We start from the raw sequence: 27,259 nt of genomic DNA on the forward strand, positions 1-27,259 counted from the left end.
TAATTCAAGAATATTAAAGCCATTCTTGTACGTTTTACGAAGAGAGTTAGATGGACTGCTTTCAAATTTCAAGCATTTTTCACCTAGCTTTCACCCAGCTTAACAACTAAATACTTGTTTTTTTTTCGAGCGATTTGTATCATAATCACTAATTTTACTGCTTAATATGTTGTAATACAAAGTAATTTGTTTCTATTCAAATAGGAAAAAACAGCTGTTGTTTATACACTGCTTGCAGTCAACACAGCTCCCGCAACAGAACAGCTGATTACAAGTGGACTAACACACACACACACACATACACACGCGCGTCTGGTGTATGTGTTCTGCTGCAGAAATATTGTTTCCTGCATCTCTTGCATCTCTCGCCTCAATGGAACTAGCTCTTCATTTACAATGTTAAAATTCTGCAGTAAATCTCCTCTACCAACACCCTCCTCCCGCGATCGTCCTTTCAGCAACGTTTCTCCCAAAATAAGGGGAGCTCGGGCCGTTTTGCCGCACAATCTCTCACCCGAGAATCTTTTCTCCCGGGTGTCCTGTTCTCTTCGGCGCAAGCGATTTCTGAATGAAATACATGGTTGGAGCAGCAGCAGCACCAACCATCAGCATTGCGTGATTATGACAGAACGAGAGACCGTACAACACACGGAATGAAGACTATTTCATCGGTTTGCTTTCGTTGCTGTGCTCGATTGGTTACAAAAGGAATCCTTTCTTCTTTTTCGGCAAGAAGCAGCAGTTTCAGTGTACGTAATTGCTTACAAACTTCCTGGTGGATTATCCGCACAGATGTAGTGTAGTTCCGCAGTGTCGTCCTTCGTGGGAGCTATTGTGTGAGATAGTGGCATTGGTCCGTGTGCTCCATCCATAAAGCAAAGCACGTGCAAGCAAGTGCCAATACACAACAGGAAACACATAGCAAAAGGGTAGTGTGAAAGGACCCGGAATGTTGTAGAGCTGTGAGTCTATAGCAATTGCTTTGCTCGCGTTCTTCGAGATGTGCGAAAATGTGTCCTGTTGAATGTGTGTCACCATCAATCTTGAATCCGCGAAGGGAACATTGATTTAATTGGTTCTTCCATCCTTTTCATCCCTTTCTCCTCTTATCGAAACATAAATTGCTGTGCTCGTGTTCCAGTGCGTGTGTTGTAAGCATAGCAGGAAGGTAGATTGAGAAACACGGATGTATTGATTGAATTCCTGTTCCCGTGTTCCATCCATATCATGCGCGGTGTTGTGTGAGCAAGAGAGCAGCCGAAATGAATGATGATGCGGAGTAATAGTGCTGTTTTAAAGTTTGCTTACTACATACACAAAACATTGGGTAACACATTGTCTCGTGGGTAGGCATTGCTCAGGGAACCGAGAGACAAACGTCGTCCCTTTCAGCCTTTGCTAGCCTATGCGCAAGAAGCTAATATAACGCGGGAATGCCAGGTGCAGTGTAAAGACACGTTATTCCACCATGAAAGTATGCGGCACTACGAAACTGGTTCACCAGAAGGACGAATAGGTGAGAGCGTTGATAAAATTTAGAACTAAATTAGTACTCTACACCACCCTCCCTTACACACCACTACTGCATTATTATATCATGCGCTATCACCAATCAATATACACACAGATTGCCATCGATATCTACTCCATGATGTAACGATCTACCACCGATTGGCTTATACGAAGTTTACTTCTACCAAGAAACTAATGTTAGAACATTTAAACAAATTAAACTATGTAACATTTTAATACAAAAAGGGAGCTGAAAGATTTATCGATGTGTTTCCCTTTTCCGATTAAATCAAATATCTTTTGCATATTTATTACAAAAACAATATTTGACATGACGATAAAATAAGTGTAACAAATATATCTTTGAATAGAATAGAAAAAGCTCTATCTTATCATTGTTTTTTTTTTTTGCTGCAAGCCAATCTAGAAATTGATTTTTATACTTTTTTTGCCAATTCATAAATGATTAGGGTTGTTTGTGATTAGCATTCAATGATTAAATTCACAGACACAGCTTAAAGATAAGGGAAGAACATTAGGATTGCGGTGGTGTTGCGTCAGTTACGTCCGGCTTAACCGTTGTGGGCGATTCGATCGAAGGACTGGAACTGGAAGAAGAGCCAGGAACGATCCAAACTGTGTGTGCGAAGTAGAAAAGATGCTGTTAGATAAATGTTGCATCGCGTCCAGTTGAACGTACAAGCGCGCACCGACCGCTACACCGTACCTTTTTGTGTTGCCAAAAACGAACCAGTCCAGTTTACATGATATTTACATATTTTACACCCATTTTTACATGAACAACTTGCCGGAATTGGTTGGATGAACTTAGGCCGTAAGGTCTTGCATTATAGCAGACTGATCGAATATTAATAATAATAGCAGGACGTAACACAAAACATTTAAAAGCCGCCCGTACCCTGATTCAATGTGCTCAACTGTAAGCGAACATTTCTTACATTCAGCAGAAAAATGGCAAATATATTCGGATGTGAAAAAACGTTCGATATCCGAAAGCAATGTGCTTGTGCGTACATTGGTCAACATAAATTTATTAAAAATGCTATTGAAAACCCCCCCTTACGTGGCAATTCCCTGTTCAAATGCCCAAGAAAAACAAAACCAAACAAATAAATCATAATAATGTGAAGCAATAGCGAAACCCCTAGAACGAGCACAAAACTGTTTGGAAATACATTTAAACCGCGATGTACGATTGTCATCTGAACTATTACTATCTATTTGTTCAAATTTTGTGTTTTAGCTATCATTCTCTTCGCAGAGTAAAAGTTACACTTGCATGTGTAGGGTGGTGATGTGTTTTTGTGCATACTGCCGAACACAGAAGTATACTATAATTTGATATATTTATCTAGGATCGATATTACTCGCTTTAAACGGGGGACCAATAATTGCGCAGTACAAGGACGCCACCCCGGGAATATAAAATGTAACATTAGATATACATTTGAAATGTGAACAGGATAATGATAATAGCAGAAAAAATAAACAGTATTCACCACTCACTCTTCAGCAATACACTAAACGTTACAACATCGGAAGAGCTAACAGAATCACACCGTTGAATAGATATATGTACGAACGTGATTGGAATTGTTCCCCTTTTTAACTATGATAATTGCACGCGATGATCGTGCCCAGTTTGGAACAAATGCTTACACAATGTGTGATTTAAGAACGATTAGTTGAGTATGTATAATAATGCAAATATGTCGAGTGTATTAATAAATTATGGACACTGAAAAGAAAAGAAAGAGAAGAATATTCGAAATAAAAATACTTGAGAGGCCAACAAGCAGATCGGGCAAAGAAAACCGTGATTTTCGCGACTCCTAGTCAAAAGGACCACGGAGAGGGTAATTTATATTTTGATTAAAAATTATTTGCATACTAGGCTAGCAACATTAATGGCATTTTTAATGAGATGCAAAATAAGGGAAAAGAGATTGTATTTTCAAAAGGGATTTTTGTTTTGTTCTTTGCGGTTTGTCTTAAATTTCTCTGCTTTCTAACGAGCAGAATCACAAGAAAAGCACGAAATCTTAGACGAGACTAATCTGGCGTATGCATTCACTGATAACGCTATAGTAGACGCTGGAAAGTTGGATGGATTGCTACAATCATGCATCCATCATTGCATGAAAAAAAAACGCTAAAATCAGTTTATTACTCTAATGCACACTTTAACAAAACAACACAATTCACATGAATAAAACATAAATAAATAATGTAAGCGTTATAGGAATTGATAAGCACGAAAGACGATTTAAAGGAATGGAAAAGCTTAATATCAACTCTTAAACTTTAACTTGACTAGGACATTTGTTTGAACAAAGGACACAGGACAATATTACACGACTATTACAGTTACAACGAATAATGCCAAACATGTTTCCAACAGGGACACACATAAAGACACAAAGACAGATTTAGCGTGAATAGTAATAAACAAGCAGGTCTTCCACTGCATTGGCATATTCTACTTACGGATGATAATTATTAGCAGCACCACGCCAATCACGCCCATGATGATCATCATCTTCATGTTGGCCCACCATTGTTTTCTCTTGAGTTTGCCGGCTTGCTGCTCGAATTGCGATGCGCCATGCTGTAGCGCGTCGGCCCGCTGATCCAGTTCGGAAAGTTTTTGGTCACGTTCTAACACTTTCTCCACGTTCACGCGCATGATGCCGACCACCTCGTCAACCTGGGCCTGCGTTTGCTTCAATCGATTGTTGGTGGCATTGTTCGCTCCGTTCGCCCCAGATGGTTGCGTACTGTCCGTTGGTGGAGGCGGTAATTTAGGAAAACTGATTAATCAAAGGTGATCGAAAGCCAGCACAATAGAATAACGATTAGTTTGGTTAAATAGTTGCTACCCCAACGGTTTTTTCACGCCCTAAACGCTAACAAACGCTACTACTACAACTGCACTACATAAGCGTTATTGGTTATTTCTATTCCGGGTGTACGCTTAAACGCTAATGCTATCGCAAATATTGATTGCATATAAAGGCATTGCCACTCACCCATTCGAGTTTCCTGCTTCCGGATTCGACATGTTTGGTGTGTTGTGTCCGCTGGATGGGGGTCTGCAATATAGGAAACAAAATATGTAAGGAGTGGAGTCTCATGAAATGTTTTACAACGAGAATGGACATACAGATTGAAAATTAGGAGTCATTTAATGAACAGCAATGTACCTATTGTGCTAGAATTGCTAGCTAGCACAGGTGGTTTGATCTTATAAACTTTTATGTTAGAATAAATGTTGCCCACGTAGTTCAGAGTAATTTGAACGAATAATTCAAGCGATGCATTTGCCACGACATCCAACGTAACTTATCGCCAACTACCGGTTAGGCGATTTTTTGCTGTACATTTCAACAGTGCTGTCGTTGTTTGCTAATTTATACATTATCGGATAATGAGTTTTCTAGGTAATGATTCATAGCTGGAAGCAAGAAAACGACTTGAAAACGCTGGACTGTCAGCGACGTATGAAAAAAAAAAATACACTCGACGCACACACATACACCAGAGGGCACAGCGATCCCTCATACGATGTGAAGGAATGATGATTTCATATTTCTACCAGCTGGCAAAATAGCTTAGGGCACAAAAACATCACAAACTCCAAGTCGCTTGAGATGAGACCAGTACGAATAGTGATTTAACGGCATATTTGCGGGTTTTTACCTTGTATTACGAAGAGAAAAGTTAATCCACAAGTTCACGAAACACAGAAAAACAAGATGATGAGCTCACACACGCGCACACCCTATCAAAAGCAATAGAAAAGCGGTTGGATCATTCAGTCAGACCGCGCACAGTCGGCCATGATGTGGGTACAAATTGACAGTACCTCTTTGATGCGTTTCCAATTTCATTCTTATCAGGATATTTAATTTGTTGGATTCTTATGTTTAAATATGCCTTATTTAAGCTATTTTTTGTAATACACAACAATATTAACTAGACTTATTCTCATAGAAAATAAACTAACAAAACAAATAAAGCTAATTATATGAAATATTTCACATTTGAAATGTTTCATTTGAAGAAATTTTTAAATTTTGAACGTTTCTTTTGCGCAGATGCGCATCTAGGGAAAATGAAGGACAATGTACTTAAATGAAGCAGCCAGTTACTTTTAAATAATAATGTGCCTTTTCTTCTCTCTTGCTTCCTCCCCAACCTGGCTCGGCATGATGTTACAGTGAAACATCTTCCAATGTACAACGGACTGCGTACGTGACTTGTAAGAATGGTACGCTTGCTGGGATCAAAGCTGTTAGCACGACTATTGCTACTGATATCGACCGTCACGTTGATTTCGTTGATGGTATTAACCCGCTGCGGTTTGGGTGGACTAATCGTGAAAGAAAATGGATCAATTATCGGCCCCGGTGCCGGAGCAGCAGCAGCAGCAGAAGGTGACGCTGACGTCAACTATCTCGGCGATCAAAAGCCTCCATTGGCATTGGAACTCTCTCAGCAGCAGCCACAGCAGCAACAAAGCCACTACCAAGCGGACGCAGAACAGCAGCAGAACGGTTACATGCAAATGCTGCAGCAGCGCGAGGAAGAAAATCTTCGCGAGGTAGCGAAACTTACGGCCGAAATAAAAGCTTTAAAACTTCAGATCCTTCAGCTGAAAAATAGGTTAAACACTGCTGGAATCGGATTAATGCAGGGAGGTGCCGCGGATGGAACTGCCTACATTTCGTTGTCTAATGATAGCAGCTCAATACTACCAAATGCTCCGCAACCATCGCAAACGGTGCATGATTGCACCGCGTTCTTGAGACGGCAAGTGGGATCGGCCGAGATATTACACGGCTTACCGCTCAACAACGAGTACGAGCTAATCCCATTTAGTCACTTTACCTTCAGTCGAGTGTATCCAATCGAGCTTGGGCTCGGAAAGCGAGTCGTTGAAAAACCAATCGGATACAAAAGAAAGGATCTGTTGGGCGCTCTGAACAAGGGATTGGAGACGCTTAATCGGAACATTTCTTCGGCTGCTCAGCGCTACACGTTGGATGACTTCATTGAGGGAATATATCGCAACGAACCCACGACTGGCACACAGTACGAGCTGTACTTCCGCCTGAAGGAATTCACCAATCGAAGTCAGCAGCACCAGCAGCAGGTCACACCGCACCATGAGTCGCATACACACGGCACCACAAAGCTGATAGTCATGCGGCCATTCGCATCGCTGCAGACGGTTCAGCTGGAAGCGCATCCGAAGCAACACGAGAAAGAAATCATTTACATTATCCTGCCACTGTCCGGACGAACCAACACGTTCCAGAGCTTCATGGATAAATACGTGAAGATAGCGCTCAAGCACGATAGACGCGTGCATCTCACCGTCGTGTACTTTGGTGAGGATGGTCTAGCGGAGGCGCGAACGATCATGAGCCGAGTGATTGGAATGAAAAACAGTGGAGCTACGAACTCGAACCTGAAGCTGCTCGCTCTCAATGAAACATTTTCCAGAGGTAAGTTACTTTGGCTATCGGGGAAAACAAAATCCTTAAAATACATGTATTTGCTTACATCTACAGCAAAAGCGTTAAGAGTAGGTGCGGAAAATGTATGGAACTCTCAGGCAGACAAAAACAACGACATACTGCTGTTCATGTGCGACGTAGATATCGTATTCAGTGCAAAATTCATAGACAGATGTAGATGGAACACCAAACCGAACAAAAAGGTGAGGTGACTACCGGCACCGTGGTGCCTCCGATTCGCGAATGACAAATGTCTCTTTTCCACATTGGCTACAGGTGTATTATCCAGTAGTCTTCAGCCTCTACAATCCCCATGTCGTCTATACGCTCCAGGGCAAAGATGTGCCACCGGAAACGGATCAGCTTGTAATCTCGAAGGATTCGGGATTTTGGAGGGACTTTGGATACGGCATGACTTGCCAGTACCGTTCGGACTTCCTGCGAGTGCGAGGTTTCGACGAGGAGATCATCGGCTGGGGTGGCGAAGATGTAATGCTGTACCGCAAGTACGTTCGATCCCATATCAAGGTAATACGGGCCACCGATCCGGGCGTGTTTCACATCTGGCATCCGAAGGTGTGCACCGGTCCGGTGATGTCCCAGGCCTCGAATCAACGGCTCACACCCGACCAATACCGAGCCTGCATTCGTTCGCGGGCCCTCAACGAAGCGTCCCACGCACAGCTCGGGTTCCTGGCGTTCCGGGATGACATCGCGGCAAATGAATATTTGCTAGCGCAGGGCGGTGGTGCCAAAGCTAATCCAGAATCGAATGCGACCAAAAATGACCTCATCCACTCGGAGCATCTCTTTGCACCAAATAGCACACTGTACAACGGTAAAGATGGCAGCAAAATGGTGGCCGAATCGAGCGGGACACCAAGTAAGAGTAGCGATAGTAAGAAAGCTACATGATCTTTTATGACACAGCATCAGGAGAGCATATGGAGGATCGAGTTCTAGCATCGGTGCCGCGAGAGTCATATCCCTTTCCGATGACTTTCGTTCACGTTATTGGTGATTCCTGATGTGTTCTGTTTCCAATCCAATTTCCATTTTACTTTTAATCGCTTTAATCGTTCGATTTTGGTTGAAAGTAAACTCCTCTCGAGGTTGAACATGTGACATCGCGCACAGAAATTTAGTGAAGTCAATCTTATGTAAATACATACATACTGTACATAGGCGCAGCGAGCAGTGATCGTAGTCGAAGTAGAAGAATTTAGATAAGTTACTTGGTAACTTGGCGAAATAATTAGCGTTGAGCTAGAGGAGTTCGACAAGATTTGCAGTGTTACTAACGTAGTTGGAGAAAGTGGCAAGAAATAGCGATAGGATGTTCTGTTTTCTTTCTTACTATAAAACTTAAGGTCTTGCATGCATACACTTCATTGCTCCATAATGGCCAGGGATGCAGATGGGGTGTTTGATAACCCTCATGATTTTCAAGAAGGTTTGTTTTTAAATATTATTTATATTTGTTTTCTGCGCCTTCTCAGGGTACTCAAATTAAAGGAAGGACAAAATTACATTACTTATCAAAGAACACAGTCAAACTGTATCCCTCGAGCATTTGAAGAGGTCTCGAGCAACTCTACATACAATATTTCTTACTTTCTCAAGCCATGTCTGGCGTTGAAGCAACTCTGAGATAGGACCTGGGAGAGCTGTACATAATATTAGATTGTTGGATTGCATGCAAGGCCGAATCCCTTCAAAAAGCAATGGATTTTCCTTTAAGAAAACGACGTTATTGTCAATCGCCAAATAAAATTTTCCACCATTCTTTAACCTTCTTACAAACTTACACCCAAAAACAAGTCGTTTGATTAAGTTACGAAAGAAACAATAATCCTCCTTCTTCTAAGCTCTGACAACGCGCCGATCGACAGAAGGCAAAATCTTCTCGATCTTTATGAGCTGGAGATACGGTTGTAGTAGCAACAGTGTAGAAACTCCCGCTCATAGTGTTTTACAGTTTCTTCGTGACACTGGGGGCACATGCAGTAAGTGCGCTGGCGTCGTGATCACGAGTTTTCCATAAACTTGAGCCGGGCGATAAGTGTGATCCCCTGCAGTGCATTTCATATAAAAGCAGTCACTGTTTTGCTCAGTAGGTACAGAAGTTTGGTTGGTTTGGAAACTAACAGACAGCGAAGTAAAACTAACAGCATGCCTAATCTCGCATTCTTCCTGATGTTGCTGCTGAGCATCTTCCTCGTTTTCCTTGCTCCCGTTTGTGTAGCGGAAATGGAAAAAATAATAGAAGTGGGAAATTCGGACAAAGGAACCTTACCGTGAGTATACTACGCACTGTGACGCAGGATGGTCCAAAATCGATGTCAAATGTGTTATTGTTACTTTTTTTTTTGCAGTGTTTTGAATTAATTGCACAAGCCCTTAGGAATCGCCGAAACCCGGCGTTGGATACCGACACAGCATCTGCGAGCCTGATATGACAAAATGCAATAAACAATATATTTAATCCAGCATTAAAAGCCACGATTTCTTCTGCACCCTTTTTGCTGCCGAAAGAAACGTATGGTCGAAATTTACTTCCACCAAATTGGGGTTTTGCAACGGAAGGCGTGGTGGTGTACACATGGCGTTTTGTTGTCCAGTTCCAGCTGCTAATAGATTGAAAGTTCTTTGTTTCCGTTCTGCTACCGTAAGCAAATTAAATTCATAGTTGGCGGGTTTTAGATTTCGGGTGGTCAGTGTTGCAGTTCCTTCACCAAAAAAAACAACAGCCACAGAGCCACCACACGCTGCCGAAGGTTTTTGGCGTTCCAAGGGTAACCTTTTTTCAAGGTTCTGGGAAATATGACGTGCACCGCCAGAGCCCACAGGCATTGGGAGTGATTCAGTTTTGTGTGTTTCTCTCTCGTTTTGGAGTCGCCTAGTGTCGATGGCGTACGGCGGCTTGCACACCAGTATGTACAGGTGAAACAATGCCGGTCACGCAATGAAAATGGAACCACGTTTCGCAACAGCCGCAGAGATGAACTTGAAAACACTTGGTGCAAATTTGCCAAACATTATCTGTTAGCAAGATGGGATGGTTTGTTCGAGGTTTACGTGGAGCCTCGTTGCGCCATTGTGCAATGTTGACACCTTACTTTTTCCAATTTCTTGGACAATATTAGCTTAACGGATTTAGCCTTCCCGCGGTTCATAACCAACCAGTCTCCACCTAGCCAAGCACTTCCACAAAGATTCGTGACGCGGAGTTTATCAATCAATCAATCATTAATCTACGTAGTTCCGGTTGAGAGCGAAACCTCATTTGCTACTCGCATGTGTCCCAAATCGACGAATATAACTGTAGTGCTATCGGAATTTCCATCTTCCAGCGTTCGACGACACTGCGGGTAAAGTGTCAACGGACTCGCCCCATGGAAACTTAATGGTGGGGTTGAACCATTTTTACCAATAGAATTTTTCGAGGTCATTCGGACGAGCTCAGAGAGCCAAGAGTGATCGGGAAATCGTACGCGTGTGAAATGTGATTGTAAATCGTCCCGTTTTTTAATATTCATTATTCTCGCTAGATTGAATGTTCCAAAACGTCTTTCCAATTATAAGGGAAGCAAATTGGCGTTCGCCTTTATCATGGCGGCCCCGCGCACAATGAACAAGCGCATTGATTTAGGGCAGGATAGCGCACAAAAAAAAAAGTTCCTGTGCTTTAGTTCAATAACCGCGTGTGGTTCGGTGCGCTGCTACACGCTAAACTTAACTTCCGCCTCTGGACAGCTCAACACAACCCATTACAGCTTCCTGGGAGCACCCGGGTGGGTATCGAGCGGCGGGCCCGGACCGACGACGCGATTACCTGACGTGGCAATAGTCCCTCCGGTAAGAACAAATGTAAAACGCGCGTATGATGAAGTGAAAATGCTAATAATGGCCCACCCAACATGCAGCCCACCGCAACCGGCCGAACAGCGCGCCGTGTTGATTTTCACGCGTCTATGCGCAACCGGATAGAACGGAGAGGTCGTCGCCGCCGTCGTCGTCGGTGGTTGAGGTTGCGATCATCGGAGAATGATAATCGTTGGCTGAATTTTCCATGCTTGAGGGCGACGTTCCCTACGCACGTCCCATTGGGATTTACTAGTTGCGGTCTGTGAACTTGTCACAATGATGATCCTTCTCTCTCTCTCTCTCTCTCGCTCGCTGTGAACTGGTCCTCCCAGTGCTCTGTCTGTGACCAGTCGTTTTTATCTACGCGCAGCATAGTTTCCTCCACCAGGCCCGGCCGATATGTTGGTAGAATGTAATGTAATTATAAACAGGATAGCACCAGCCAATGGCGCTGGGTCTATCTCTTTCCCGCACAAAACACTTTTCCAGTCACAAAATAGCATTGTGCAGCGAGATGAAACAAAACACTGCCACTCTTTGGACCACCGGCGACCCGGTGTTGGATGATTTTTCGCGGGAAGAGAATGTGACAAAAAAAAGAACCAGGGGAGGACAGACAGAGACAGCGAAAAACGAACGCCATCACGGCGAGGAAAAAGCTCTATTTTCCGCCGTCCCCTCTCCATCCGCCGGCAGTGCCTCCACCGCTGTATCGGTGAGTGGGATGATGATGGACTGAAAATTAGGTGGGTATTATATAAAATGCTTCATCCACGAAAGTTCTTGCCCGATTCTACTGGCAACCGTCGACGCTGATGGATACTTAACCAAAGCCAGAAGATTAGTGTTTCCAGGCGCGAAGGCATGCGGTGAGAGTTTTGCTGTGTTCTGTGTGTCTGTGGTTGTGCCAGTGTCTGTGTTTCATGTCTTGAAGAGTTGTGATGAAATAAATGGGAAATCATATACGTTAAGCAAACTCACTTCTGGAGAGCGATATAATAACCCAACCGGTGTGCGGATCAAGTTGTGAAAGTTGAGAATGCAATATATGAAATACTAACTGCGACGTGAAGATCGAAACACACAGTCGTTTAAAACTGGACCACAACGCTCAAGTGCTTCGTTAGTGATTTTGTGATAAATTGAACCAACCATCATGTGGAAGGTAAGTGTAAACGCTGCCGAGTGTCGTGAGCGATCATCACAGCACGGTGGTAGTAGATGTGACCTATTTTATAGCAACTCTTTATAGCACGCTAAGTGCAGCCGATACTTCTGTAGTAGAACAAGAAGCAACAAGTGAGAAACCCTTAAAGTGAAAGATTCTTTCTGTACAAGAAAGAAGATTACACGATTCTTCTCTACAAGTTTGCTATAAAAAAATCCATCCAATATTAGTTTATTCCCTGTGGATAGCTCTTCGCAACGAAGTGTGGCAATAAAGTCGTAACAACTACATTTTTTACCAGACTTACAATTGAAAAGCCTGAACATCACCAACCCCTTTCCGGGTCTCTCTCTCCCCGTTCGTAGACAGAGGGAATCTGTTTCCGCATAAGTGTATGGTGCCATTTCGCTAATTGTTTTCGCGCGTAAATGGAGCGTAAAATCGATCATTATGTTCTACACCATCTCTCTTTCTGACACTTTCCTCCATTGGAGTGTTTTATGCTCCGTATCCGATTGCTTGTGAAATAGATATGCAATACAATTAAAGGTAAACTCGACAGAAAATGCTTCGCGCGTCCGTGATGCTCAGCTTCCGATAAAGTTTAGGTGATAGATTATGTGAAATAGCTAATCTCATGTTAACGGATACACCAGCAAGTTTGAACTAAGCTAAAGCGAATAAAAACGAGATAAACTTCTGGTGCATGTACGTTTACTGACAACAATATGTGTAGTAACGGGGTGAGAAAATGCGCTGCAGTTTTTGCTTGCTGTAACGAAATGTAACCGCATGTAACGCACAGTCTCTTAAATCTGTTACCAGCGCGCCACCAGCTCGACCCCATTTGCGCGCTAAATCAACTAACAATGGCTGCCCGAATAAAGTGCCATTCGGAAAATTGTTCCAAACACCTACGGGTTTAGAACATTGGTCCATTTCAATGGCCCCCTCGGCTCTATCGAGGGAACGTATTACATCAAATCACTGGCTGTTTCCTCTCGCAACCGCACCACAATGACATTATTATTTTACAACTAGAACAACATTAGCTTTCGGTATGCTCTATCTCTACATAAAAATGCGTGGCCAACGCGGATGGGGCTAGAACGTAATCATTGCGTACAACAGTGAAGGACAACCACCAACAAGTCGATTATTTTTTTGGTGTGTGTGTGCGTGTGTAAAACTTGCGCAAACATATGCTCGTGCACGGTTGATACGCTTTATTAACCATGCATAGATCCACTTTGGGCTGGATTTGCACAAGAGCCACACGTGTGACGGACCTGGGATTAGAGACGTCAGGTGATAGAGTAAGGTACCGGGGACCGTCGCTGTTACTGGACATCATTAGTGGACAAAACCATGCAGAACTCATACTACCAGGAGTGTATGCGATGCGTTATACATTTTCATTGCCAAATTTTAGCATTTTCATGCCGTCATGGCCGCAGCTTGTTCAATTTTATAATTATTATATCATCAAACGGGAATGATGCGTTTAGGATTAATTTATCCGTTCTTGATTGTACTTCAATGTTTTCTTCCGTGCGCTCGGCACGTATTACAGCTTTCTGGGGCATTACTGTTCCTGACGGTGCATCTGGCATTAGCAAATCTGGCTGCTGAAAGTACGGTGACTTCAGCAAAGCTTATCAATGCTCCACCACCACCGCCGCCCACCTCGCTCGGAAGTCTCTACCGCAGTGCCCGCGATGACTACAGCTCCAGAAGACACTGCGCCAACTGTGGACCCGGGTACGAGAGAGACATGCGAAGTTACGGACGCCAGACCGGAGTGACAGGGTACTACAGTGGGATGGGCGCGATCGAAGACGATCGAAACTGGTACTATCGACCGGAGAGTTTTGATGATCGCTACCGAGGTGGAGCGATGCAGTCCGCTTATCCTGGAGCGTATCGGCAACCTGCGTACATGGGGTAAGTTGGGAACGGGCGTCGCTAAGGTCCTCTCTTCGACATCTTAAGTTTGCGATGCCGTTTGTGCTATAGATACGAGTATGACCGCTACATGAGCCGTCCGGACGATCGAGGGTATGGTTATGGATATCCCGGTATGGCTATGAGGACCGGTTACTATGATGGAGGTGCCAGTAGGATGCCTTACTATCCGGAGATGATGCGCGGCTACGGTTACCGTGGCAATGGATACGATAATCTGGATCCCCACTACGACTACTACATGACGCAGCGTGGCGGTTCCATCGGCATGAACAACAGAGGTAACAATTATAGCTTTTCAGAACTCACTGTAACACACACCACGCAGGCTCTAATTCGGTGTGCGACATGCCGGACTTTTTCTTCGCTGCAGATCGCTACTCCCAAGGCTACTACGATGATCGCATGAGCTACGGTGGACAGTATGATCACAAGAATTTCCGACCGTGGGATCAAACGTACAGGTACTACAACAGCTATAATCCTTACTATAGTTATTTTTAGTCGCTTTCGATCGATTTCTTGGTTTGTCCGAAACGACATTTGACCGATTTGAGCTTCTTTTTTTTTTAAATGAAATCTGCTTTACTTCGCTTATTAAAGCTTATTAAAAAGTGTCAGAAACCATAACAGCTTGCTAGCGCTTTTGCGTGTATTTTGCTTGATATGTTTAATTAGTGAGGCTTATGTAAATACATAGTTCTTTTTGTTTCTGTTACGCATTTCCAAGTGTGGGCAAACATTTGTTTACCGCAATTTATAATTTTCAGTCAAAAATGCTTTTTCTCTAATATTACCGTTTGACGTGCGTTTGTTAACAGCTTCTAGTGGAATACTTACATCACTCGCTCTAATTATAAGCATCACACAAATGCTTTATTTTTGCTATGCTTTACATAAAAACCTAAACAACCAATCAATCGAACTAAAGATACATTTAAAACAACTTCCAATGAATAGGTATGTACCATACACTAAGAATAAGCATACTTCATAACTTAACCATGCTGACCAGGACTTTGGCAGAAAATTGAACAAGTTTCAAAAAGCGTCAATAGTCCTTTTGTAATAGATTACCAACATAGTGTTTTCTTGCCGCCATTTCAATTGAGCTATGGTCCATTGCCAGTACCAGTAACCCAGCAGTAGTAGTAAAGCAGCCTGATGTGTAGAACAATTTCTTGTAAAGGTAGTACGCAGTAGTGGAGTATGATTGCGCATCAATTGCAGTAGTGTATCACCGTTTCTTCAATGAATAAAAAAGGCAACTAATTGTTGTTACTAATGCGTTGGCCAAATGTTAATATTATTTTTTTCAGAAGTAGAATTATGGGGTTAAAGGTTGCTAGTTACTGCATATAAAGCACACTAACCACTCTGGCACACTTGCATCAATTGGTAGTAGCTGTGAATGAAAAGAAATAAAATGTACAAATCCATCCTTCAACCCTCAGAGGAATATCTGGTTTTGATAATTCTGGACGTGGTTATTATTTTGCAAGTCGTCCCTTGACATCATCCTCCTCATCACTACCACCTTCATCACCTTCATCATCCCTGTCCGCACACGCATCATACCACGTTCAATCACACCCGGCACCGGAACCGAGCTACGGTGCCCATTCGAGTGGCCACGAATCATCTGGCCATCCACCCGCAAACTATCGTCCGGGCGGATCGCAATACCATCAGCAACAGCCCCAGCAACATGGATCGGACCGACCCGACTACAGACCTTCCGAGCCGACATCCGACTGTTGCAGGAATCGCTATCCAGAAACGGCATCATCATCCCAGGCACATGCAAGTCAGGGCGGTTCCTCCTATGCGTCTCACAGCACCAGTGGGCCTAGTGCATTGAGTTACGGTGGGGGAGACAGTGGTCACAGACCTTCCGGTGCTAGTGGCAGCTGGAACTATGTGAGCAGCGGCACAACGGCTGGTCACAGTGGTGGTCCGAATCATGGTGTCAACAGTGGTCACGTTGGAGTGAGCATCAACACGCACGGATCTTACGGAGAATCGCATAGTGCGCCGCAAGGACAGTATGCAGCTGGGGGAAGCAGTAGTTCTCACGAGTATGGCGCAAATCGAGGAAATGATCATCGTCGAGAATCGGATCACCGTCAGCAAAGGTATGTAATTGAAGTTGCTACCGTCAAATATGCATGACTGCACGGAACTAACTTGTGTGTGATCCGGATTTTATAAAGGGAGTAAAGATTATACGCAATAATGTGACTAAACACAACGTAAACAGCTCGTTACAAAAGAGTTATCGTATTTGAAATCATATTTAAACAACGGCCGGCATCGTCCTAATATTAAACACGGTAGCAATGGAGAGGTCGCATCTAATTGCATTGGGACATGCGGCCTTTCGAAAGACTACCGAAGCATTGCAATAGCACACCATACGTTGATTGTAGAAAGATATGATTCACAAATCTAATTAAGATATGCAAATATCTTGCACGGAACAACCGTGTAATGGTAATGTTGTGAGAAATTATCTCACGTTCACGACGGGTCGTAGCACTTGCATTCTAGAGCCAATTTACGGTAGGTAGTAATCTCAACCTTAAAGGTAATCTCAAACACGACTCAATGACACCAGTCCACTGATCTGGAGTTCAAATCACCGACTGGAGTGAGCTAGCCAGCCATTCCATTCAGACCGGGCAGGTCAAACCGCCCAAATGATATACTCATTGCACCATAAAATCAGGTGCATGCCAGTGCAACAGTACAATAAACTACAACCTCACCATCATTGCACCTTCACCAAGCAAAGTATTAGATTTATGCGGCAGCGCCAAAAACACTTGCACCATGCACCGGGTCATTAGATTTTGGTAGTGAAGAAACACAATCACCTCATAAAATAACTTTGTAACTTCTGTGTAGTTAAATTACTACTACACGCAGGTACAGCTAACTCGTGTGTTGGCAAGACAAATGCTCACGTAACAAGAAATGCTTTCTTAACGACTCCATAACGATGTCGGTTAGAGCACATGCTGCATCTTATTCTGATCGTTCTCAATGAGCGCCCTCTAGGTGTCAGATGCGGTATTTCAGATAAATGAAACAAATTTCAAACCGACAGTGTGGTAGCCTGAAAAGCTGAAGGCGTTAAGGTAACTTTGATAACAAAATCTGTTTCATAAAATCAGGGTAATCTCATCTCAAGCAGTCTCTCCCTTAAACTAAATCCCTGTTTTACTTTCCTTCCGAATGTCTTGCCCACGTGGCTTGGGACGTGCGTACCGAAACAAAGAACAACAATTTTCGCTTGATGCTTTAGTAGTTCCAATCTCTTTTCAGTACAAAACACCCAATTTCCTAACCATTAAAAGCAGAGCAATATTACTCTCTCCTTTGCTAGCGTTGCCTATGGTGGACGGCCGCGGCCATCATCGCTAGGCGACACCAGCTACTTGATGGACCGGGATGATAAGCCCAACAGCAACCGAGTGCCTTTGGATCAAGATCCTGAACGACAAGCTAGCGAGAAGAGCGATACGCGCACAACTTCAGACAGCGAGCCCTTTACCTCTGACCAGCCATTGGAGAAGCTGGGCAGCGATGAAAGTAATGCCCAATCGCAGACGCCAAAAAAGCAACCGAATGCGTAAGCTATTGGTAGCGACATGATGAACGACCCCACATTACCTTTAAAAATCTCTTGCCGGAACCGGAAAAGCAGCAAGAGCGTCGTCGTAAATCTCAGGTCCCTCTCCCCCTCCCCTTCGTATCGGATATCGCTCGTTGACATACCGTGGGAAGGAAAAGCAGAATAATTCAGTTCAAGTCGTTTGCGAGTACAGTCTCGAGCTGGGTGGGTAAAAAAAAAACAGCAACCATGCGAGACTACCTATTTCCTCCAGTACGTAAGCTTATAAATAACACTTAATTTATAATTCCAATAAAGCTCTCAAAGATGACTTTTCGCGCTGGGCGTAGCGTTTTACTGTGACGGTTCTGTTTGATTGTAATTTTCTCCGAGTGGACAGATACGCGTCTCGGGAAATATTATGGCACACTGTTCGTTCACCACCTGCCACATCGTTTTGCCGAAGCGGTCTCGAATGCGATTGTCCAGGACAACGTTTTCGAAATCGTAGCCAAGATTCCCGTCGCGATAGTGCATCAACAGTCCTTCGCTTTCCGGGACCGGGTACTCGTAGGTGTCTGTGGCGATTGAAGAACAGTTTTGCAACGGGATCCATTAACAGAGAACTATTGGCGAAAAGCCTCAAAAGACACCTTACCTCGAACCGCTTTCCAGACGAAGTGATTCCCAGCTTCAAGCACATTGCGACCTTTCAACACGTATTTGCTGCGATTGTGATGCAACAGTGGATTCTTCGTCCGGACGTTGCGGACCTGCGTGTAGAGGTAGGTATTGTTTGCCCATGGCGGAACGTGCGAGAAATCTGGAGCATAGATATCGTAATAAAAGACGCCTTGGAAGTTGAACGAGTGCACATCATATCGGTCCTTTGCTTGCAGATACTCGAGAAGAGTTTCCTTATCACCAGACGGGAATAATAGCTCGTCGAAATCGACAATCGCTGTGTACCGGAACCCCCCGGCCACGGTCGCACGATAGAAACATTCGTTCAGTGCAACAAAAATGCCCTCGTACCGCAGCTCGCTCTCGAATCGGTACCCTACAAACAGAATAAAGGGTTTACCAAACCAATCGCTTACACACCTTCGCTCCATACCTTCGAAATGCCAGTCCAACACTTGCACCAGTCCAGTCGCTTGATAATGGCGCAGCACGGCCTGCACTTCCGGGGTGGCCGATTTGTTGTACACGTAGAACCGTTCTGCTCCCTGCAGCTTGTAATATTCGAAAAATTCCACCACCCGCAGTGCGTACGCAAAATTGTGATGCAGCGGACCTACGCACACGGCCAGCGAACGGGTGGGAGCCGCCCGAAAGAGTCGGTCCGTTTTGGGGTACCTGTCCGCGCGAGATGGTGGTCGAGATCGATCGATTATATGGCTTTCCTTGCTTCCCCGGTCGATTTTGGTGCGTTTGCCTTACTTTATGCGAACAAAGCTCGTTGCTTCCTGCATGCTGGGCTCATCGAGATAGCTTAGTGCCACCTCGTCCGGTAGGCGAGCTTCGCGCTTGGTAACATTTCCCGCCAGTTTGCATATCACATAGCTGGCCGCATATTCCATATTCCAATGCTCGTGCACCGCTTCAACTTCGTCGGCTCGGTGCTGTGCCAGGTAGTCGTTATCTGATCTAAAACAACAACAAAATGTGTCACGTTCAGCTGAATCACACCGCCAACCGCTAGATTAGCGCTGATAGCGTGTCGGATAATGGATAATCGATCGGAGCGCACTACCTGAAGTTGCAAAATATATTGACTTTTTGCACTTTTAACGGCAATATTGCAAAGATACGAATACTACCGAACGGCAGAAATCCATCTGGGACGAGGTAGGATTCTAAAAGCAAGCAACAAGCATTAGTAATCCAGCCTTTCGGTAGACGAATATCCAATCCAATGCTCTTACCGACAACCTCCAGCCGCGGGTCAAAGTAGGCTGAGTAGATTTTAAACTTCTTGTCCGCATCCCCAATCGGTAGCCATCGGTCATGTTGTCCTGTGTCTTCCACATCAACTCTGCTATCATTGCCAAACACCAAAGACACCGACCGTTGGTAGAGTGGAAGTGTTTGATGAATGTACTTTTGCTGCAAATGGTCACAGTTCTAAGTTCTATGAAGCGATCGAAAGCTGCCGTTCCAAGTGTACTTACAAACAAAACTCTTCTGTAGTACAGCAGCCCTAGAGCGGTGCACAGAATGAGACAAAACACACCATACTTCCGAATGAAGCGATTGGATACTAACGTGTGCACAAAAATCACTGGTTTCAAGCGAGACTTGATTGGCATGTAGCCCTGGTTCCGGGCCATGCTTGGTACGGTTTTATCACCTCGTCTATATGTCGCACCCACTGCCAGTGCGTCACTACTTGACATCGAATCGCAGAAAGTATAATGCAACTGAGCATAAAACGACCCAACAGCGCACCACACCTGTACACCGGTGGTGTGGGGGCTTTATCTTTGAGCGATAAGGAAAAAAGGGTGAACAGGAGCGAAAGAGTCAGACACTGGCTTCAGCGCAGGGCAGGGGCTCCCATTTCCTGTATAAATACGTTTATTCTTGCTTAGATTATTTTTACTGAAACTCAACACCACCGAACATTCTTAATGTGTTTGGGTGTATTTAGTCAAATCAGCAGAATCAGTTCCATACCATTAATTCGCATGCCTCGGTACGGTACGGGGATCATAGCGTTGCCATACACAAAGATGATTCGCAGTCGAGAATGGACGATCGTCACTGGTGGATCATGTTTGCGCTTTTACTTGTAATGCTCCTCTCCTTCGTAACCGATGTCCGTGGATTCGATGTGGCTTTGATCATGAAGGTAAGCATGCGTTGAAGAAAAACAGAACTCAAGCTTATTGCCCTTTTGCTACGTTTCAACCCGCAGCAACTTAGTGAATATCTGCAGCGAATATTCAACACGACCACAGTACCGATATTACGACGATTCGAGCGCCCTACCGAGAATCCTCTTGCGGAATGGATCTAATAAGCAGATACCGATCGAGCCATTTATTGAACCGAGAAATATACATAAACGCTTAAACACTTTTTTACCGGTTTTGTCTTATGATACATGCGGTAAAATGTGTGCCAGATTGGTCAGACCATGGTCGAGACGCCGGCTCAAATAGTATCGAAATATTGCTCCGATGGTGTTCTGCGAACGAGTATAGATCAACATTCTTATAAATTATTTCTTCCTGATAACCGCCAAGAGTGATGATGGTAATCACCTGAAACAGGAAGGAGTCATGCAGGGAATAAAGTTTCAAGCTCAACTCACTCCCGCGTCGCCCAGTGGACAGATGACTATGGTGAGGCATTTCCGATGAAATGTTTCTAGACGTACTTTCTGCTGGACCTGAAGTTCCCAGTGGAAATAGATACTGTCCAGGCACACACAAGACGTCGGTAAAGCGTATCTCCACACGTAGGTTTAGAAGGTCATATTTATTAGTATTTTGCAGTGCCAGATACTGTCCTTGCTGATGTTCAACGACTGCAAACACAAATATGTTCGAATCTATAATGGGAAGGGAAAAAAGGTTTCAAAGAACTGACATCCACTTCACATTAAGCTAGCGAGCAACACATACCTATAACGACTTTGTACGTTTTTCCAATCCCTACCGGCCTGTGGTCCGTCGCAACGAAAGTGACGAACTTCATCCACTTGACAATACACAGAATAGTATGGCATTACATTTTAGTCATTAACAGTGAGGCGTTGTATGATTTGCTTTACCTTATTTGCCGAACCGGACATCATCACAAACTCGTACAGGGTTGAATGTTTTATATCCGGATAAGTCTGCCGACATTGCACAGCGTAAGAGTCTGGGATGTTGGAGGTAGGTACGAATTGCAATAGAAGTATTACAATCGCCGTCGCAACAACCATCTCGAATGCTTTGAATGATTTTCCACTACAATTTTCGGTTGATCGAAACATGTTTGAACTGTTCTAACTAAGCACAGGAAATATAAGGCACAAGGCAGCCCAGTTGGAATAAACATTCACGCAGTTCAGCAACAGTTGCACTGAAGCAATTTGCGGACTGAGTCTTCACAAGCCTGAAACCTTTCAACAGCAACGGAAATCGATTTTCCACCGCATTGTACTTGTTGCATCATTCATTTACCCACTACTGCTGGGGGATTTCGGGTTGGGTTTTGTGCTTGAGCAGCTAGATCAATTTGCAATTCCAAAACCTAAAATCAGGCTCATAAGTTCCACAAGGCGACAAGCGTCTGAGCAAGCGAAACTGTTATCCGGCGCTTGTGAAATGGCGATCAACGGGGATATTATGTTACCCAACGTTGTAACGGTTTTTAGGATGCATTTCCTTTGATCTCAAAACACTGGAGATTCCAAAACTGGTCTTGCCGCTGCAAAACTGGACACGGTCGAAATGTTAACCATGGGAAGGACATCCCTTCCCATCTTGTCTTCTACTCGGCACACCTTTTCTTGACAACGCGTGGAAACAGATGGCCTCTTTCGCTACTTCCCAACTCATGTTTTTATGTGCGTGTGTGTATGCCTGTGCCTTACCTTCAAGTTGAAGAAAACGGTTCCGTTCTGTTTGCTGATGCGCAATTCTTCCCGTGCAGATAATGCAGGGCTCAGGTATGCTTAGGGGAAAAACACCCTTGGCACATTTTCCTCAAGTTGTAAGGGAAATAATCCGCTGTGATTGCGCTTCATTTCCCGTGAAGGGTGAGAAACGGAGAAATTTATGTATCCTGCTATTGCTTCCAAGACATGTTCTTCTTCGAATATCTAGCTTAGCGCTTAGCCTAACCAGTTTGTGATTCATTTTTCGGATATTCAACGATTTAGAGCATAGGAAACTGCGGCTTTGAGGTTCTATTATTTGTTTGCTCTTTCAAACTTACCCCTAAACTTGTGGAAAAATGTACAACAAAATGCGGGTGTTTTATTCATACCAGAAGCTGAGCGTTATGCAAGTAGATCAAAATTATGTTACACACCCAACCGAACTCAATATCGCAAGAAGTCGGTTTTCATCCAACTGGCAGGGCTTACGGCATATCATTAATTCGTCCTAACTGTAATTGCTAGGGGGAAAATTTTCCCAGGATTTCCAATTCTTGGCTCTATTGTTTGTCCCTTCCAGCCCAGGACCATGGTGAGCTTTAAACTGTTCCCTTTTAATTCGGCTGTGTAACAGTTCCTTCCACCCGTCCTCGCACATTCTCGCAAGACGTGTTTTCTTTTCCTGATTCTTCAATTGTACCATGAATCAAAGCCTTCGGTTGCTGGAACCCTAACGGCAAGGAATAAAGAAATTCCCCTGGATTCTTATGATGAGCGTACGACGCAATCTGACATGCACCCGGCGTTACGATGCACACAGCGCACAATAGAAAAAGTAATGCAGGGAAGCATAAAGCTGATCATTAGGGAAGGGTCGTTGTGCTTTGGGCATGCCGTGTGACAATGGTGGTGTGTTGGTGTTTGCCACCACTTTGCACATGCTGGTACCCTGGCGAAGGGACCAACGCTGGTGGAAATGCACAGGGGTCGACCTATTTAAGCCCACGGCGCCCGGCATCGATCGTCCAGAATCGTTTGAACCATCGTGCAGTAAAGTTCTCTTCAGCCAGGAGCCACTGGCACACACAAGCGTGCCTGATGCGACTTTCGAATCAGTGCCAAGCCGAGCCAAGACTCTGTTGGAGTCTACAGTGTGTGCAGTATGTGTGACAAGCAAGAGAGGCTAACGATAACCCACACAAGTATTGAACGAAAGTTGAGTGAAAGTGCTAACAGTTGATGAAACTATTCGTCGATCGCCGATATGTGGAAAAAGGATTTTCCTTAAACTCTTCTACTGGATATGGATTGTCTGTGCATATGAAGAACAACCAGGTAGGTCTTTTGTGCTTGGCATCCGTTGTTTAACGGAATATTATTAAAATCTGAAATAGCCATGATGTAACTAAGAAATAGTCTTCAAATCACACTTATCGTATTGATCGCATTTTTCGTTTCAGATCCTTTTCAACGTTGTCACCATGAATGGAAATATCTTTAAACAGTGCAGTATGATCATGTTTGGCCCAGCACCACACCAACTTGAGCACGATAACAGTAATCGTTCCTCACACGGTCGCACTAGATCGCATTAGTGAAGATCCGAAGATAGATCCTTGAATCAAAGGATATTCGGAGAGTAATACAAAACGCAATTCAAAATGGCTACTGGAACCAGAAAAACCCGCTACCACTTCAAGGAACACAGTGTACGGACAGAGCATGACGGTATAAGTCGTGGGAAAGATGTTAGAAAAATCATAACATGACGTGACTGTTTCCTTAAGATACACTCTCTGACCCGTCACCGTCTAACAGTAAAAGTGGAAAGGATGGACACAACAGACTGCAGCTGCTACTGGAACGCTTCAAGCGCAAGCCACTTGGCCATCGCCATAAAAGCTTTGAAGACTGCCCACATCTTCGGTACCTTGGATTTCTACAGTACACAAAGCGCTTTCAGGAAGGTTTAAATTCAACAGTGCTTATCGCATCAGGATCAATTTTTAAATTCTTTTTCCGCCATGTTTCGATGCCGACTTTGTGCCTTTTTTAAATCCTCTATTCAAAACACATTTATCAAGAGCAGAAGCAGAGTATCATCGTTAAGTTTGAGTTGGAGCATCATGTTTCGTTCGCCGCCATTTCCTGTTGATTTGACTGTTGTTGATTGTTGTTGGCTAATTGTAATTGTTCCATCATTATTAGGGTTTTCTCACGTACGTTGGTTGTTCAATTGTTATGCTATGCATGATAGCGAGCTTCGTTAATCTTCATTGCACTAATTGCTTTTTTTCTTTTTTTTACAGTTTTGTAAAAAAAAAGATTAAAAACCAATTACTTTTCCAACTTTTCCATCCCTGAAATACCACTTGGAACTTGTTACATTAACGTCCGTTATACCGTTACTTCCGTTATCAAACGTTACTTCTTGTTTGTGTTATTTCGTGCTGTTAACTTCTTCATTGTTTTGTTACTTTCATTCAGTTACCGGTTAGTTCAGTTATAACAAACTTTTGTTTCGTTAAATATTTCGTAGAAAGCAACACAAAAAGCAACTCCCACTATCCCGTCGTTTTCGTTTCGTTTGCTCTCGATGTACCTGTTTGGTTATGTTTATCCTTTCTTTTCCGTTTTTGTTTCGCATTAATCGCAATTGTTACTGTTTATGTTACAATGGACATAGTTTTTGTTGTTGATGTTGTTGTTGTTATTGTTGATCCTCCTCCAAACCCCGCTTTTTCCTTTCTTGTTTCACTCATTTTGTTTTCTGTTTTACTGAGTTTTTGTTCTGTTTTACCTTTCTGTTTTCAAAATTTCACAAAGATGCTCTAACAACTCTGCTTCTCGCTGTCTTTATGCTCTGCTCCAGTACAAATTGAACCATTTTCTTTTTCAATATTGTGTTACCCTTCCGGCTGAATTTTCACAACATGAAGCACAATAGACAATGTCCACTAACCGCGCTAACAAATCCTTCAGGCAGCATAATCACAAGGGTGAACTTAAAAGTAACTCTGTATGATATACGTAAAAATTTTGCGAACAGCAAAACATTTATTATTTTCAAAGTTTATGAACTGTTAACTAGTTTTAAGAAATACACGTTAATTACCACAGAGATTCCACATAGAAGCAGCCATACAGTCAAAGCAACGAATTGAAAAAGAAAAATCACAAATTCCACCTCGAATTCCGCAAGTCCAATAAGAAAAAATCAACACATGCCACATTCCTCTGGTAATATACAAATACCGACATGGTTACCGGTTCAAAAACGCAAAATAAATGCATAATTAACTTACACGTTCTTCGTCGTCCAACCGTTTAAATTTAACATTGCGTATACAGGGTGACACCAACAGCGGCTCAAGATATGAAAGAAATCAGGAATGAGTTGAAATGCGCAAACGCAAGAAATGACATAAGACTTCAGTCGGCCAGCAGTTTGTGCTGCTAGTGCGAAAGGTAAACAGTACCTCGGTAGTTTGATGTAACTTTTATAATGCCGTACTAACAGAACGAAACATTATATACCTTAAACCGTAGTGCCAATACTAAGCTAAACGATCGATCGTTTCAAACAGTATAGTCTGTGATAGATAGTAGCTTTTGGATGTGATTTACATACCATCCTGCAAGTTGTTGGTTTTCTTGTTTAGCAAAACATAGGTACGCTTTCTTGCACTCTCTTTCTATCCGTGCACCGTTTACTGTACCGGGTTGTTAACAGCTGATACAGCCAATTCCAGCAATCTTGTGAATGTTGTGAATGTTAATGAAAACAACTTTCGCCGCTGTGCAGCTATAAGAAAAGTTAAGAATTGTACAACTGCTAGGTTCGTCCGGTTCGAGCAATGATAGAGAGCAGAAATAGCTGAACACCAATTTCATGTAAGTATGAAAAGCCGTCGTGCATCGATTGTATCCCCAATAGTATCGATTTTAAATAACATCGAATACGCATAAACAAACTTAAAGTGTGCCTTACAGAGCTTGACCATGTTAATGGAAGAGTTGTGCAAATATGGTTAATTGGTGGTCATTTGGCCTAGAAAACTATCAAACGTTCGCTGTACCTTGTCCAAAACGCAAATAAAGCTTATAGCTTTCGATGAAATCGATCATTGCACGCTCCCGCCTGTGGAGTGTTATACGTATTGCATACATTTTGGCGTTACAGTTTCAGCAGCCAAACGAATATTGTAACCGTTTCTCTTTGGCAAGCTAGAGAGCAATCGAGCAAGGATGTAATAGCGACATTTTCAATATTATCATTATCGATTTTCTTAAGAACGAAAGCGTGAAATATGATATTATTTACACTGCCTTCTTTTTCTTACGGTTTGGCATTCACACGCTTTTCCCGGTTTTGGCTTGTCATGCCTAACGGATGGCATTTCTTTGCGATGAATTACTCACGGCCAAATATTATGTTCTCTGTGTTTGGAAGGTAGCTCCGTGCTAGTTGATTTTAATGAAAAATAATATAATTTTAAGATGGAGGAAAATGTGAAGAAAAATTTGTACATGATGGGAAAGCCTCAAAGGTTATTGGCTAAAATGGACCGATTTGCTTCCATTTTTTTCTTCTGAATTGTCGTTAATAAGTGCTTCATGTGTAGGTGGTCTTCGGAAGATCTTCCTATCGTCATACTAACTCAAGCGTTGAGTGGAGTTATTTACACGATAGTATGGGTTACGTACGACCACGAATGACAAGCGAAATGAAAAATGAAACACTACCCAGCGCCACACTTTACGCCCATTTCTATTAGTCGTTCCATTATTCAAGTGTAACTGATTGAAGGCGGATTAGCAACTCTTTACTGGCGAGAGCGAGTGCAAACGTCACTTAGAATGTTGAAGTTTTGTAAATTACCCAAATTGAAAGCATCCTCTGCCAAACTAAGTGACTATGGTGAAGGTAACGAAAGTGTGCCACCATCCTCAAGAGAAGCGTTAGTAACATTCGTGCGGCAATATTCGAA

The 27,259-nt window shown here is 43.3% G+C and overlaps 5 protein-coding genes and 2 long non-coding RNA genes across 20 annotated transcripts; 4 read left to right on the top strand and 3 right to left on the bottom strand.

The window, feature by feature from the left end:
• Positions 1-618: 618 nt before the first annotated feature.
• Positions 619-8,862, top strand: LOC118517283 (chondroitin sulfate N-acetylgalactosaminyltransferase 1-like). Of its 2 annotated transcripts, XM_036063256.1 has the most exons (5): positions 619-749; positions 1,142-1,516; positions 5,754-7,043; positions 7,110-7,258; positions 7,332-8,862. In XM_036063256.1, exons 3-5 carry the CDS (start codon positions 5,801-5,803, stop codon positions 7,968-7,970), a joined length of 2,031 nt encoding a protein of 676 aa, XP_035919149.1. In that variant the 5' UTR covers positions 619-749; positions 1,142-1,516; positions 5,754-5,800; the 3' UTR covers positions 7,971-8,862. The 2 variants fall into 2 exon arrangements, with proteins under 2 accessions (XP_035919149.1, XP_035919148.1); XM_036063255.1 differs by having other exon boundaries at positions 619-1,516.
• Positions 1,789-5,344, bottom strand: LOC118517285 (synaptobrevin-like). Of its 6 annotated transcripts, none has more exons than XM_036063258.1 (4): positions 5,233-5,344; positions 4,563-4,625; positions 4,021-4,343; positions 1,789-2,148 (listed from the first exon to the last, which is right to left on the bottom strand). In XM_036063258.1, the coding sequence occupies exons 2-4, from the start codon at positions 4,592-4,594 to the stop codon at positions 2,048-2,050; spliced, it is 456 nt and encodes a 151-aa protein (XP_035919151.1). In that variant the 5' UTR covers positions 4,595-4,625; positions 5,233-5,344; the 3' UTR covers positions 1,789-2,047. The 6 variants fall into 6 exon arrangements, with proteins under 6 accessions (XP_035919151.1, XP_035919153.1, XP_035919152.1 ...); XM_036063260.1 differs by having other exon boundaries at positions 4,021-4,310; positions 5,233-5,343; XM_036063259.1 differs by lacking the exon at positions 5,233-5,344 and adding an exon at positions 4,697-4,966.
• A 295-nt stretch (positions 8,863-9,157) lies between the features above and the next one.
• On the top strand, positions 9,158-9,553 carry LOC118517287. Its single transcript, XR_004908286.1, has 2 exons — positions 9,158-9,352; positions 9,431-9,553. It is a non-coding gene; the product is annotated as an uncharacterized LOC118517287 (long non-coding RNA).
• Positions 9,554-11,582: 2,029 nt separating this feature from the next.
• On the top strand, positions 11,583-18,002 carry LOC118517289 (class E vacuolar protein-sorting machinery protein HSE1-like). 3 transcript variants are annotated; one of them, XM_036063270.1, is made up of 6 exons: positions 11,583-12,087; positions 13,664-14,034; positions 14,107-14,336; positions 14,429-14,519; positions 15,510-16,190; positions 17,418-17,612. In XM_036063270.1, exons 1-6 carry the CDS (start codon positions 12,079-12,081, stop codon positions 17,479-17,481), a joined length of 1,446 nt encoding a protein of 481 aa, XP_035919163.1. In that variant the 5' UTR covers positions 11,583-12,078; the 3' UTR covers positions 17,482-17,612. The 3 variants fall into 3 exon arrangements, with proteins under 3 accessions (XP_035919163.1, XP_035919161.1, XP_035919162.1); XM_036063268.1 differs by having other exon boundaries at positions 11,645-12,087; positions 17,444-18,002; XM_036063269.1 differs by having other exon boundaries at positions 11,657-12,087; positions 15,558-16,190; positions 17,444-18,002.
• Positions 17,873-20,136, bottom strand: LOC118517288. 3 transcript variants are annotated; one of them, XM_036063266.1, is made up of 7 exons: positions 19,846-20,128; positions 19,600-19,780; positions 19,428-19,530; positions 19,115-19,321; positions 18,789-19,030; positions 18,330-18,731; positions 17,873-18,249 (listed from the first exon to the last, which is right to left on the bottom strand). In XM_036063266.1, the coding sequence occupies exons 1-7, from the start codon at positions 20,068-20,070 to the stop codon at positions 18,026-18,028; spliced, it is 1,584 nt and encodes a 527-aa protein (XP_035919159.1). In that variant the 5' UTR covers positions 20,071-20,128; the 3' UTR covers positions 17,873-18,025. The 3 variants fall into 3 exon arrangements, with proteins under 3 accessions (XP_035919159.1, XP_035919157.1, XP_035919158.1); XM_036063265.1 differs by having other exon boundaries at positions 17,998-18,249; positions 19,600-19,798; positions 19,846-20,135; XM_036063264.1 differs by having other exon boundaries at positions 17,976-18,249; positions 19,428-19,780; positions 19,846-20,136.
• Positions 20,137-20,689: 553 nt separating this feature from the next.
• Positions 20,690-22,431, bottom strand: LOC118517290. Of its 4 annotated transcripts, none has more exons than XM_036063273.1 (4): positions 22,263-22,431; positions 21,453-21,544; positions 21,304-21,379; positions 20,690-21,230 (listed from the first exon to the last, which is right to left on the bottom strand). In XM_036063273.1, the coding sequence occupies exons 2-4, from the start codon at positions 21,474-21,476 to the stop codon at positions 20,758-20,760; spliced, it is 573 nt and encodes a 190-aa protein (XP_035919166.1). In that variant the 5' UTR covers positions 21,477-21,544; positions 22,263-22,431; the 3' UTR covers positions 20,690-20,757. The 4 variants fall into 4 exon arrangements, with proteins under 4 accessions (XP_035919166.1, XP_035919165.1, XP_035919167.1 ...); XM_036063272.1 differs by lacking the exon at positions 22,263-22,431 and having other exon boundaries at positions 20,690-20,864; positions 20,941-21,230; positions 21,453-22,214; XM_036063274.1 differs by lacking the exon at positions 22,263-22,431 and having other exon boundaries at positions 20,690-20,940; positions 21,057-21,230; positions 21,453-22,205.
• Positions 22,432-23,095: 664 nt separating this feature from the next.
• Positions 23,096-25,569, top strand: LOC118517281. The gene is made up of 2 exons (XR_004908285.1): positions 23,096-23,603; positions 23,729-25,569. It is a non-coding gene; the product is annotated as an uncharacterized LOC118517281 (long non-coding RNA).
• The last annotated feature ends 1,690 nt before the right edge of the window (positions 25,570-27,259 follow it).

Source organism: Anopheles stephensi, unplaced genomic scaffold (genome assembly GCF_013141755.1).
Source record: "Anopheles stephensi strain Indian unplaced genomic scaffold, UCI_ANSTEP_V1.0 ucontig91, whole genome shotgun sequence".
Classification (NCBI taxonomy): domain Eukaryota; kingdom Metazoa; phylum Arthropoda; class Insecta; order Diptera; family Culicidae; genus Anopheles; species Anopheles stephensi.

Bases quoted from the DNA above. Each gene is read 5' to 3' on its own strand.
- LOC118517283 (XM_036063255.1), top strand. From the start codon at position 5,801: ATGGTACGCTTGCTGGGATCAAAGCTGTTAGCACGACTATTGCTACTG. The intron at 7,044-7,109 runs GTAAGTTACTTT...TTACATCTACAG, and splicing joins CAATGAAACATTTTCCAGAG to CAAAAGCGTTAAGAGTAGGT. The intron at 7,259-7,331 runs GTGAGGTGACTA...CATTGGCTACAG, and splicing joins ACACCAAACCGAACAAAAAG to GTGTATTATCCAGTAGTCTT.
- LOC118517290 (XM_036063271.1), bottom strand. From the start codon at position 21,659: ATGTTTCGATCAACCGAAAATTGTAGTGGAAAATCATTCAAAGCATTC. The intron at 21,380-21,452 runs GTAAAGCAAATC...TGTATTGTCAAG, and splicing joins TGTCCGGTTCGGCAAATAAG to TGGATGAAGTTCGTCACTTT. The intron at 21,231-21,303 runs GTATGTGTTGCT...TTCCCATTATAG, and splicing joins AACGTACAAAGTCGTTATAG to ATTCGAACATATTTGTGTTT.
- LOC118517289 (XM_036063268.1), top strand. The intron at 14,520-15,509 runs GTACTACAACAG...TTCAACCCTCAG, and splicing joins CCGTGGGATCAAACGTACAG to AGGAATATCTGGTTTTGATA. The intron at 16,191-17,443 runs GTATGTAATTGA...CTCCTTTGCTAG, and splicing joins TCGGATCACCGTCAGCAAAG to CGTTGCCTATGGTGGACGGC.
- LOC118517288 (XM_036063264.1), bottom strand. From the start codon at position 20,070: ATGTCAAGTAGTGACGCACTGGCAGTGGGTGCGACATATAGACGAGGT. The intron at 19,781-19,845 runs GTAAGTACACTT...GACCATTTGCAG, and splicing joins ACTACAGAAGAGTTTTGTTT to CAAAAGTACATTCATCAAAC. The intron at 18,250-18,329 runs GTAAGGTGTCTT...CAATCGCCACAG, and splicing joins CGTCTGGAAAGCGGTTCGAG to ACACCTACGAGTACCCGGTC.
- LOC118517285 (XM_036063258.1), bottom strand. From the start codon at position 4,594: ATGTCGAATCCGGAAGCAGGAAACTCGAATGG. The intron at 4,344-4,562 runs GTGAGTGGCAAT...TTGATTAATCAG, and splicing joins GAAGCAGGAAACTCGAATGG to TTTTCCTAAATTACCGCCTC. The intron at 2,149-4,020 runs GTAAGTAGAATA...TCGCACACACAG, and splicing joins GCTGCTAATAATTATCATCC to TTTGGATCGTTCCTGGCTCT.